The sequence below is a fragment of the Heloderma suspectum genome, chromosome 2 (genome assembly GCF_057233095.1).
Source record: "Heloderma suspectum isolate Gila_16-S chromosome 2, 16-S_ref, whole genome shotgun sequence".
In the NCBI taxonomy this organism is placed as follows: domain Eukaryota; kingdom Metazoa; phylum Chordata; class Lepidosauria; order Squamata; family Helodermatidae; genus Heloderma; species Heloderma suspectum.
The window spans coordinates 54,224,434-54,237,978 of NC_139459.1; the positions used below are offsets into that span (position 1 = coordinate 54,224,434).

At 41.8% G+C, this 13,545-nt stretch overlaps 1 protein-coding gene across 2 annotated transcripts in view; it reads right to left on the minus strand.

The window, feature by feature from the left end:
• EDIL3 (EGF like and discoidin domains 3) overlaps positions 1-13,545 on the minus strand; it is a 424,305-nt gene that overhangs the window by 75,222 nt on the left and 335,538 nt on the right. For both annotated transcript variants that reach the window (XM_084832084.1, XM_084832085.1), the window contains 2 exons: positions 7,176-7,331; positions 1,914-2,058 (listed from right to left, as the gene is read on the minus strand). In XM_084832084.1, the coding sequence (XP_084688210.1) occupies positions 1,914-2,058; positions 7,176-7,331 (301 nt within the window). The remainder of the gene's footprint in view (positions 1-1,913; positions 2,059-7,175; positions 7,332-13,545) is intronic.

The following is a 13,545-nucleotide window of genomic DNA, read 5'->3' on the forward strand; positions in this document are numbered from 1 at the left end:
CTCCAGAGATTTAGGCTAGTCGTTGTTATTTTAGAAGTCAGTGTTCAGTCTGTTTTGGACAGGTTTATGGGTACAGGTTTACAGCATGGGTGTGCTCCTAAATCCAACCCTGCTCCTAGATGGGCAGATAGCCCCAATGGCTGGGAGTTCCTTCAATCAGCTTTGGTTGGCATGTGAGTTGAGCCTTTCCTTGAGAAGCCAGATCTGGCCCAGTCATTTATGCCCTGGTCATTTCCAGGGTGGATTACTGCAATGTTCTCCATGTGGGCTTGCCTTTGAGGGCAGTTCCAATTTGTTCTTATATAGCCTGGCAATATTGCCATTTGGGTGTAGTGACATAACTTGTCAAATCAATCATTGGTTCATAGAATTTCCCCTTGTCCCCAATACCTGTCACATATCAGTCTAGCTGCAATTACCTTATATGCTACCAGTTCTCAGTTCTGAGAATGTACTTTATCCGCTCTGTATGTCAGTAGAGAGAATACTGCCACATATTAATAGTATAACCCAATATTTGTTTCATTATTTATTTTTTACTTTCTTCTAATAGCACTTTGCCAAAGGACATAACCACCAAAAATGAAAGAAATCTGCCTTCTGACAACACGTACATTTTTATTTATTTATTTATTTATTTATTTGTTTATTTGTTTGTTTGTTTAATTTATATCCTGTCTTTCCAGTAAAATAGTGCTCAAGGCAGCTATAATTGTTTATTTTGTTTGAAATATTGAATTATATAGTACTTTAATGTACTACTTTGATAATAAGGAGTTATATACTACTTTGAGAGTTAGATACTACTTTGATTTCTTTAATGCCAATATGAAGTGGGAAACAGTGTCCCTTTTTCCAGAGATCTTCCTGAACTTCAAGTTGTCTCCAATGTGGCTGACAGAATGCTCACTGGATCTGGCATATCAAAGTACAGAACTCTGCTACTGGGTCAACTGCACTGGTTGTCAGCTCATTTCTAGGTTCAGTTCAAACTTCTTGTACTGATGTATAAAGCCTTAAATGGCCTAAATGGGATTGGAGCATCCACCCATTTGAATCTGCCTCCTGCTTCTGACATATGGCAAGTGGGCGCAAGGGCCAGGGATCCACAAATTTTGGCTAACCTTTGAAAGCCACAGGACCATGAACCACGGGACTTGGAAGAGGGACATTATCTTGTCACTGACCTCGTGCTGAACCTCTCCATGATTTCAGAGACAATCCCCTGTTCCTCTCCCAGTTCCAACTTTGTAGGCTGAGACAGGAGGGACTTAGACAGCCTTGGTATCTCAGTGCAACTTCAGGGACGATCTCTAGTTCCTCCTCCTCCAGCTCCAAGTCAGAAAGGAAGCCTGGAGTTTGTTTTGACACAAAACAACTGCAGGGACAATCTCCATACTTCTCCTTAGCTACAAAATGGAAAGGAAGGCTGGGGCTCAGCTTATCATGCTCACCACCAGAGCAAATGTGGTAAGTGGAATTGTATTCACTTTGTTTAGCAACAGGTAAAGACATTTTTATTTTCTCTAGCTTTTAATGGTGTTTGATTTTATTTCAGTTTTATTGTTGTCTGCATACTGAGTGTGTTTTAGTATTTTAGTATTTTATTTGTTTTCATTTTGTGATTTGAATGTGTTTACTGCTTTCAAAAGCTGTTTGCCTCCTTGAGAGTCATTGACTAAGAGGTGGGATAAAATATTTAGATTGGATGGCATGGGATATGGGGGAAGGGAAGAGGAGAGGCAAGGAATGGGGTGGCCCCAAAATAGGATGTAGATAAAGGGCAGACCAAGGATCTCAATAACCTGCTATTTTCAGTAAACACAGATACATTCATAGGCATGTTTCTATTTTTAGGCATTGATAAAAGTTACTTTTGTTGTGATGATGTAAGTTTACAGGAAAATACCTACCTGATAATTCACATCCAAGGAGTTCCATTCGCAAAGTACAATGCCTTCTACAAACCTGAGGATATAATCGTAAGTACTGAGATTTTATTGGCGGGGTGAACGAATTCGCATAAGGTGTATTATTGTCTACATTTCCACGGAACACCTATGATAAAACACAATAGATTGCAGAATACATTTTATTGCCAATAATGACTAATAAAATTCATTATCACGGCATCTGATAATTATTCTGTGCCAACTAAAGGTCTAGTGTCCTCATTTGACAGATGAGATAGGGGTGACACAAAGGCCAACAACTGAAAATGGGTGAATACAGGCAACCAATCATCAAGTGATAATTTCATACAGCCATGTGGGAAGACATTTATCTGAAACATCCTGTTGAGTAGTGAGGAAAATTTTACCCCTCCTCCTCTAGATTTCTGATCAGATTGGATGTGAATGTGTAGTCAAAATTGTCTTCCTCACTTGGTGGAACATTATGGATGAGGTTTTCCACATATTTAGATACATATTATGGTACCATCTACTTGATAAATGGTTGTGTGTATGCATGTACTTGGTAAGTAGTGGAAACAGACTAGGGCAGAATGAGATGACAGTGACAGAATCGGTATGCATGTACTTGGTAAGTAGTGGAAGTGGACTAGGGCAGAATGAGATGACAGTGACAGAATAGGTAAAGGTAGTTTAGTTCTAACACTGCCTTGTTGTGGCGAAGGGGCTTGCGTAACTCAGTGAAGCCATAAGCTATGCCGTGCAGGGCCACCCAAGATGGACAGGTCATGGCAGAGAGTTCTGACAAAATGTGGTCCACTGGAGAAGGAAATGGCAACCCACTCCAGTATTCTTGCCAAGAAAACCCCATGGAACGTATCACAAGGCTAAAAGATATAACGCCGGAAGATGAGCCCCTCAGGTTGGAAGGTGTCCAATATACTACTGAGGAAGAGCAGAGGGTATTTCCAAGTAGCGCCAGAAAGAGTGAAGCGGCTGGGCCAAAGCCGAAAGGACACTCAGCTGTGGATGAGTCTGGTGGTGAAAAGGAAATCCGATGCTGTAAAGAACAATATTATTGAGGAACCTGGAATGTCAAATCAATTAATCAAGGTAAGTTGGAGGTGGTCAAACATGAGATGCCAAGATTGAACATCGACATCTTGGGAATCAGCGAACTACAATGGACAGGCATGGGCAAATTTAATTCAGGTGACCATCATATCTACGACTGTGGGCAAGAATCCCTTAGAAGAAATGGAGTAGCACTCATAGTCAACAAAAGGGTGGGAAAAGCAGTACTGGGGTACAATCTCAAAAACAATAGAATGATCTCAGTACGAATCCAAGGCAAACCATTCAATATCACAGTAATTCAAGTCTATGCCCCAACCACTGAGGCCAAAGAAGCTGAGGTTGATCGATTCTATGAAGACCTACAACACCTTCTAGAACTAACACCAAAAAAAGATGTCCTCTTCATCATAGGGGATTGGAATGCTAAAGTAGGAAGTCAAGAAATCACCGGAATAACAGGCAAGCATGGCCTTGGTGTACAAAATGAAGCAGGACAAAGGCTAATAGAGTTTTGCCAAGAGAACACGCTGATCATAGCAAACACTCTTTTCCAACAGCACAAGGGGTGACTCTACACATGGACATCACCAGATGGTCAATATCGAAATCAGATTGGTTATGTCCTTTGCAGCCAAAGATGGAGAAGCTGTATACAGTCAGTAAAAACAAGACCTGGAGCTGACTGTGGCTCAGATCATGAGCTTCTTATTGCAAAATTTTGGCTTAAATTGAAGAATGTAGGGAAAACCACTAAACCATTCAGGTATGACCTAAATCATATCCCTTATGAATATACAGTGGAGGTGAGGAATAGATTTAAGGGATTAGACAGAGTGCCTGAGGAACTATGGACGGAGGTCCGTAACATTGTTCAGGAGGCAGCAACTCAATCCATCCCAAAGAAAAAGAAATGCAAGAAAGCCAAGTGGCTGTCTGATGAGGCTTTACAAGTAGCTGAGGAAAGAAGGGAAGCGAAAAGCAAGGGAGACAGGGGAAGATAAATCCAACTGAATGTAGAGTTCCAGAGAATAGCAAGGAGAGACAAGAAGGCCTTCTTAAATGAGCAATGCAAAGACATCGAGGAAAACAACAGAATGGGAAAGACTAGAGATCTCTTCAAGAAAATTGGAGATCTCAAGGGAACGTTTTGTGCAAAGACGGGCATGATAAAAGACAAAGAAGGCAGGGACCTAACAGAAGCAGATGAGATTAAGAAGAGGTGGAAAGAATACACAGAAGAACTATACAGGAAAGATCTGAATGTCCCTGATAGCCATGAGAGTGCGGTCACTGACCTTGAGCCAGACATCCTCGAGAGTGAAGTCAAGTGGGCCTTATGAAGCATTACTAACAACAAAGCTAGTGGAGATGACAGTATTCCAGCTGAGCTATATAAAATCCTAAAAGATGATGCTGTTAAAGTGATGCACTCAATATGCCAACAAATTTGGAACACTCAACAGTGGCCACAAGACTGGAAAAGGTCAGGCAACGCCAAAGGGTGTTCAAACTACTGTACAATTGCACTCATTTCACATGCCAGCAAGGTTATGCTCAAAATCCTACAAGCTAGGCTTCAGCAGTATGTGAACTGAGAACTACCGGAAGTACAAGCCGGGTTTCGAAGAGGCAGAGGAACTAGAGATCAAATCGCCAACATTCGCTGGATCATGGTGAAAGCAAGAGAATTCCAGAAAAATGTCTATTTCTGCTTCATTGACTATGCTAAAGCCTTTGATTGTGTGGACCACAACAAACTCTGGCAAATTCTTAAAGAGATGGGAGTACCAGACCACCATACCTGTCTCCTGAGAAACCTGTATGAGGGCCAAGAAGCAACAGTAAGAACCAGACATGGAACAACCGAATGGTTCAAAATTGGGAAAGGAATATGACAAGCCAGCATATTGTCACCCTGCTTATTTAACTTATATGCAGAGTACATCATGAGAAATGCCGGGTTGGATGAATCACAGGTCGGAATTAAGATTGCTGGGAGATACACAGATGATACCACCCTAATGGCAGGAAGTGAAGAAGATCTAAAGAGCCTCCAGTTGAGGGTGAAAGTGGAGAGTGCAAAAGCTGGTTTGAAACTCAACATTAAAAAAACTAAGATCATAGCATCTGGCCCCACCACTTCCTGGCATATGGAAGGGGAAGAAATGGAAGCAGTGACAGATTTTATTTTCTTGGGCTCCAAGATCACCACAGATGGTGACTGTAGCCATGAAATTAAAAGACGCGTGCTCCTTGGGAGCAAAGCTATGGCAAACCTAGACAGCATAGTAAGAAGCAGAGACATCACCTTGCCACCAAAGGTCTGTATAATCAAAGCTATGGTTTTCTCAGTAGCAATGTATGGCTGTGAAAGCTGGACTATAAGGAAGGCTGAGCACCGAAGAATTGATGCTTTCAAATTGTGGTGCTGGAGAAGACTCTAACGAGTCCCCTGGACTGCAAGGAGATCAAATCAGTCCATCCTAAAGGAAATCAACCCTGAGTGCTCATTGGAAGGACAGATACTGAAGCTGAAGCTGAAATATTTTGGCCACCTAATGCCAAGAGAAAAGTCACTGGAAAAGACCCTGATGCTGGGAAAGATTGAAGGCAAAAGGAGAAGGGGACGGCAGAGGATGAGATGGCTAGATAGCATCACGGATGCAATGAATATGGACTTGAGCACACTCCGGGAGACAGCGGAGGACAGGAAGGCCTGGCGTGCTGTGGTCCATGGAGTCACGAAGAGTTGGACACTACTTAACGACTGAACAACAAAGTTTAGTTCAGGTACGGACTTAAGTAGGTCATGAAAAGGGAGTCATTTTAATAAATAGAGAGTAGAACGCTCTTACAGGTATAGAAACTAATCTGCCTGTGTTACATGCAAGCTTTGATGCAGGATCTCCCAATTTTATTTTTTCTTCTAAAGAGTTCCCCAACGTTGGTGCAGGGCAATTTGGATTAACGCTATGGTACAGTGGGAGTATAATCCTTTCCTTTTCCACTGCAGCCCTGATCCAAAACTCTCCCTCCCCCAAAGTTGCTGTTAGCTATAGACGGGGAAACATATATGCACAATTTGGGATGCTAATAGCAGCTCTGTGGGAGAGGAAGATGTTGGACCAGAGCTTCCTATAGCATGAGGTAAAGGGTTATTCACACTTCCTCCCCACAAGCCCCAAGTCTGATCCAGACTGGACTCTCCCATGACTGCTTTTAGAAGAAGAAAATTATGTAGGGAGATCTAGGCATGAATCTTCCATTTATCTTCTAATTAGGCCCTTTCTCTTCCACAGTGTAGGTAGCAATGAATGCAAGACCATTGTGAGAAAAAGCCAAAAATTGCATTGTACTCCAGCCTCCACAGCATTTGTTTTGCAGGCTCTCTGAACTACTGGTTTAGATCAAAAGTGTTGAACTGAGGGCCAGACCACACATTTCTTGAAAGACATAGCTCACATAAGTGTGTTTTTTCCCCTTTACTCAATACTAATGGTAGGAGCCCCAACCCAGATTGGGACCCTAACATGGAAGGGTATGGGGGCTTTGTCCCCCACTGTAGCTCTAATCTGTATCAGGACCCCCACATTGCATTGCGCAATGATGATCCATTGTATCCCCTATAGGGTCCCAATCCACCTCACTCTTACTTTGGAATAAGGGGGGAAATATATAGCTGCTAGCTACACCTTTAAAACAATGTGTACTTTGACCCTAAGTGCAGTCCATGTATTTTTTCCATACACTCTTCACTTTTCACACTTCAGAAATGCTTATCCTTCTATATGTCTGCTCTTAAGAGTAACATTCTTGCAATATAGCATACAGCGCTGCTAAATGAATCCTATCCTTTTCAAGGGTTAACCACATGCCAACATAATGAAATTAAATTGCAACAGGGAAGTAATTACCAGTAAACTAATTAAAATGAAAGCCATTCAAATACAATAAACAGAATTATTATAGCCTTGTGAGACTGTCTTTATAAAATGATCAGTTCAAATATAAGAAAGTCTTAATCAAGACAGAATGTCAATTTATTCTACAGTTCCTGAGAATAAAATCTATTAAGGCAAAAAGTCTCAATCAACCCACTTTTTCTGTAAGGCAATTAAGTTTCCCTACTGAATTGTCATACATTTGAAGGCAGAAAAATGCTTTATGCTGATGACACTGACTTACCATATCTTCAGTTGTGCCTTTCACTTTGTATATTGCCCATAATTTCCCATCATTGCTGTAGGCAATTTTGTATGATTTTATATATTCTGGGCTTCCAATTCTCTTGGCGCCTTGTGTTATTACTCCAGTGATTCTCATCTTTCTTTGCAGGTTTATCTGAAATAATAATAATGTGTCATTGGTAATAACCACCAATGGTGGAATGATTGGTATTATGATGCTTCATTTAGTTTTTGGTTAAAAATGCATTCTCTGTCTTCTCTAGTATATTGAATTTCCTTATGTACAAGGCTTCATTTGGGCTAGAACTCAGCCTTAGAAGTGATAATGAATTCATTTGAGAGGGTATCATATGCTAAAGGATAACAATGTCTCCTCACATGTTTTCCAGACACTGGTATATTCCTGCAGGTACAAGAAAGAATACAGCATAGAATCTATTTTATGGGTTGGTTTCCACTCTGGGGAGCATACATAATATAACCTGAGGCTAGATTTATGTGGTAACTTCCATTGCTAAACTATATGAAGTAGGTTCAGTGTTCTGCTTGCTGGTATTAGCCCTATAATTTGCTTTATAATCTAATTTCAAGCACAGGAACACAAATCAACTATAGCATGCATAAACATATTTTTCTCTGTATAATACAGGATGGTTACAGAAATATTGCTCATTCATTCATTCATCCATTCATTTTAGACATTTCTAAACTGCACCTTCATTACAGGGTGGTATACATATAAAATCAAAATATCAATACAAGGCTCAAATGACAATAAAAACCAAAAACAACATCATAAAATTTGAGGGGTAATATAGAAAAAACAGTTCAGCCATCAAAACAATACAATGAATGTAAAATGCCTGGGCAAATAAAAACATGTTGACCTGGTGTAGAAAGGAACATAAAGTTGGTAGCAGTCTCACTTCCTTCAGGGCGGCATTCCAAATCTGGGGTGCCACTCTCCTTCATGCATATGTAACCTGCCTTTCCTGCAGATGGAACTTGGAGATGAGCCCCATCTCATGATCTTAATGCATGAGCAGGTTGGTATGGGAGGAAGCGCTCCACCTAACCCAAGCCATTTAGGGTTTTAGAGATAACTACCAGCACCTTGAACTGGGCTCCAAAATAAAAAGGCAGCCAATGTCACTCCTTTAGAATATGGCTCTACCTAGATAAACTAGTCAGAACTCTAGTAACAGAAGTCTCCGCCAGTTGCGATTTCTGGATCCTCCTTAAGGACAGCCACATGTATAATGCACTATAGTAATTCAACCTACTGGATTACTAGGGGATGGATCACCATAGCCAGGGTAAGCTGAAAGCTGTAAAAGGTGTGCTGAGCCACAAAGGCCACTTGGTTATCTAGAGAAATGTTGGATCAATGAGCACCTCCAAGCTGTGTATCTGATCCTTCATGAGGAGTGCAGTTCCATTCAGAACAGGTTGCACACCCGATTACCGGACACTAGAACCATCTGCTTGCAGTTCCTCCATTTTGACAGTATTTAGATTCAGTTTATTAGCCCTCATCCAGCCCATGACTGAGGCCAGACAGTGGTTTAGCACCTCCACAGCCTCACCTGATTCAGATGACAAAGATAAATAGAGCCAAGTGTCACCAATGTACTGGTGAAACCTCACTCCAAATTCCTGGATGACCTCATCATGTGGCTTCATACAGATGTTAGAGTATGGTCATCAAGACAGCCATTCCAGCAGGCTGTGCTCAGGGAGGTGAGAGAGGAATTATTTTAGGTCCATTCCAGTAACCAAAGAATGTTCCTTTCCAAATTGGGCAGGGGCGGGGCTGGTGGTTGGGCATTAAAACAGCAAATGCGGTTCTATGTAAGTGAAGTGTAAAATTATTCACACTGCGGCAAAACAAACAAACAAAAAACAGTTATCCACAGATATACCCTGACAGAGTCTGAGCTAGCAGTGACTGGCCAGGAAAGGAAATCTGGGGGTTTGGTGGATAGTGTAATGAAAACATGAACCCAGTGTGTGTGGCAGCTGTGAAAAGGCAAATTCTTTGCAAGAAGAATGTCTGGGTAAGGCAAATTCATTAGGAAAGGGATAGGAAATAAAGGGCAGTCGGCATCGCCAGTTCCGGTCCACATGTGGCCAATCCCACCAGTCATGGTGCCCCTACTGCTTGCTTCTGCAACCTAGTGCTTCTGGGGGCAAAATCTGAAATGAATGCTCCTTTCTGGAAGGGGCAGGTTGTGCTTTCCAGAAATGAGCATTTCAGGGCGTGCCCTGGGAAGTGCTACATCACAGCCGCAAGTGCTACGGGCTGTGCACAGACCGTAACCAGCAGGGCTGGGTGCACGTGGATTGTGAGGGCTGGCCTCACGTGAAAGGTTCCTATTGGATCCTGCCCGAAGCTACCAGTATTGTGATACCTTTATACAAACCTATGGTGCAACCACACTTGGAATACTGTGTGCGGTTCTAGTTACTGCTAGGGATGTATGAATCCCTTACCTGGCTCAGTGCAGGGGCATCCATGGTGGGGAGGAGGCACTCTGTCCCTCCCCCTGAAATCCTCCCTGGCCAGCTCCGCTCCGCGGCAGCTCCGTGAAGCCGCCGGCCAGGGCCGTCCACGGCCAGAGTTCCGGCTGCGGCTGGGATGCTGTGGCTGCAAATGGCGGCCGTCGTAGCGGCCACCACTTGCGTCCTTCCAGGCTGCCGTGATAGACTACGTAAATACTTACGTAGCCTATCACGGCAGCCTGGAAGGATGCAAATGGCGGCCGCTACGACGGCCGCCATTTGTGGCTGCAGCAGCCGGCCGAGAGACCAGCTGCCACTGCTGGAGCCGCTGCTGCCCCCGTCCCAGGTAGGCTTCGTCCCGGGGAGATTTTGTGGGGTGGCAGGGGGTGAGAGGCCGTCCCACCACAGGTTTCGGGCGGCCGAATGCCAAAATCCGTGACGGAATTCTCCGCCGTCCCTAGTTGCTGCACCTTAAAAAAGGTGCAGAAAAGGACAACCAAAATGATCAGAGGGCTGGAGAAACTCCCTCACAGCATTGGGCATGATGTGGAGAAAGTGGATAGGGAGAAGCTTTGTCCTTCTCGCATAATCCTGTAACGTTGGGTTATCCAATGAAACTGAATGGTGGGAGATTCAGGATAGACAAAACGAAGTACTTCTTTACATGGTGCATCGTTAAACTATGGAATCAGCTTCCATAAGATGTGGTGATGGCTAGAAACCTAGCTTTAAAAGGAAATTGGATAAATTCATGGAGGATACGGCTATCAATGGCTTCTAGTCATGAGGGCTATATGCTACCTCCAGGTTTAGAGGCAGTATGTCTTTGAATACCAGTTGCTGGGAAACAATATTGGGAGAGGACTATTGTCCCCAAGTCCTGCTTGTGGGCATCCCATAGGCATCTGGTTGTCCACTGTGGGAATCAGGATGCTGGACTAGAGAAACCTTTGGTCCGATTCAACAGTGTTTTCTTATGTTCCCCATTTCTAATGTTACATAATATAATAAGCAAGAAATAATTGGAAGCACATCTCAGTCTTCCTGTTTCTCTGCTTGTTGCTAGGCCAGTACTTGCTTACAGTCAGCCTTCAAACTAAAACAGCTACTCACTAACAACAACAGGCCACATAACAAGGATACACACACAGGAACCAGACTCTGCAACAACCCCAGATGCCAGCTCTGTCTCCATATCTACTTTGGAAACACTTTTAAAGGACCTAATAAGGTCACCCACAATGTTAGGGGTTCATTCACTTGCTTATCTTCCAATGTGATATATGCCATCTTCTGTCAGCGATGCCCTTTTCCATTCCAGATAGGGCAAATGGACCAATATCTATGTAAAATAATAAATGGACACAAATCTGACATCAGAAATGGCAATATTCAGAAATCAGTGGGGGAACACTTCAGCCTCATGGCCACTGTGAGGTAAAGGAATTTAAAAGGGCGATGAGAGAAAGAGAGAGAGAGACTGCTGAGTTAGAATTCATCAACAGGTTTAATCCTTTCACCAAAGGCTTGAATTGGGGTAATTGATTTTTTTAAAATCACACTACAGGTGTTAATTGGCTTACCTAGTGCCAGGATGTTTGTGTTACCAGAAATAACTGCACTGTAAATGATCACTGTTAATCATGTTGTTGTCACTTTCTGCATTTAATTTCCTTCTGACCTCACTGATGATGATGATTTACATTTCTATATCCTCAGTAGTCAAAAGTCTTTGTTTACAAAATTGTTTACATCCCACCCATATGTAATGTATAAAACTCTCCATAAAACTCCATGCATCTCATGAACAGAGCTACAGTCCATGAAAGCTTATACCAGAATAGATATGTTAGTCTTTAAGGTGCCACAAGACTCTTTGATGTTTTTGCTGCAATAGACTAACATAGCTACCCTCTGGAAATTGTTAGAATGTTGTTACTTGCCATTAGTTTGCTTGTAGTAACTGGCCTGAGCCATTATGGTGCAAAGGAGCTATCTTATGAAACAGAACTCCATTCTCTCTATCGCAGAGATGGAATGGCACAGAAGATACTGTACCTACCTGAAGGACAAGGTCTTCATGGAGTGAGGAAATGCCTCCAGTAAGGTTCCAAGCCCATAAGATGTGGAGGGGGTCCAAGGAATTGGCTCTCATAATATGCCCACTATTGTTCCATAATATCCTAGGAACAATAGTGGAGACAGATTATTTAGCCTTTCCTCCCAATACAATTAATTGCTTTTGCTAAGAGAAGGTCCAGGGGTAGTGACCTTCCATGTGCCTAGGCAATGAGTACACGTATTTGACTTGCAAGCTTTTGTGTTTATCCATCTAATGTTTCAGGGACTGTGAACACCTCTAAGGTGGTCTGCCCTCCCCCTCATTGGACAGCAATGAAGCTGTATTGTGAACTATTCTCAATAAATTAGCTTCATTATACTAGCAGCATCATGTTGGTGTTTAATGACTCCCCTTTTCTCTCCTCATCAATAACAGATTCTTGATTATAATGGCCAAAGTTATCTCTGTGCTTAGTTTCCTTCCAGTATTTTTTATTTCTCCAGTACAAAGTTGGTTCAGATTATGGCTAGGAATTATGACTCTATATTAATTCTTCTGATCAGTGGATCTGCTCTGTACTATATTTTGGAACAACCATTCAGTACAAGTGAAAGGGTAAGTCATTTTTTTTAAGGGGAAAACACATGGTTTAAGTTTGAATTTAGCTATTCCAATGAATTGCCTTCTGTTTCCCTGTAAATGAAACATTTACATAGTGTACATTTCATATTCACCCATGTCCAAATGTTGTTTGATTTATGATCCCTAAGAAAGAATACATTCGTTGATTAGTTCCCTGTCAGCCCCTTTGACTTCTAGGAAAAAATTAACTGAAATTTACACATTTATGCAGAAAAAGAAAGGATAAAATTCTGACCACGTCCTTTTCAATACGGATTTTTAAAGAACAAACATACTTCCAACTATGTTTATAGTTCAGATTCACTTTATATAGCTGAGTTTCATTCTTGTTTTAGTGTAACTGTTTTAAACATCACCATCCACAAATGAAATGATTTACAAAGAAAACAGTAATAGAACCATATAAGCATTTTACCAACCTTAATGATTCTGAACAGCATTCATAGCGAAAAGATAATTGCATCCCCTTAATTTATTGCCAAAAATTATGAGGGGAGATCAGTGCTCAAATTATGAGAGGGGTGGCACTAGGAGGAGCACTTAAAGGTATCTACCAGCTCCATTTCCGGATTTTCCATAATTTTAGCCAAAACATTTCTCCATAACCTTCTAAAAACTGTAGCTAAGCTGCCATCAGAAATCGAGGTGGTGGTTGTCCCTTCTAGTACCCCCGCCCCTGTAATTTGAGCACTGCAGGAGATAAGTAATTGGAGAGGAAATTAACAATAGGAAACGTTCAATGGTTTGGGCTTTCTTTCTTTTAATAAAGTGTAATTTAAGAGGTTGAATTACTACAAGTGAAATAATGTATTCTTACATTAACAATACCTCCCTTCCTTTTTGATCTGTGGCTGGACTAGGACTGTGCATAGCTTACACATGTTTAAGAGTAAGTTGTGACCTCATATTGAATCCCAGTTATTACAGCTTTACATCTTGTGGCTTTTGGATTGCAGTTAATATTCTCTGAACTTTTTCTATATCCATTTCTGCTTTAAAACATCAAATGACCAACACTGCTGAATTTCAGAAATTTTCGTGATCATATTTTTAAAAATCTGAAATATGGTTATAAGGGAACCAGAGAAGGGGAGACAATTCCTGACTGTCTTCCTATGTACTAAAAAAAGCTGAAGTGTAAAACTCAACAGTGCTGCATTTT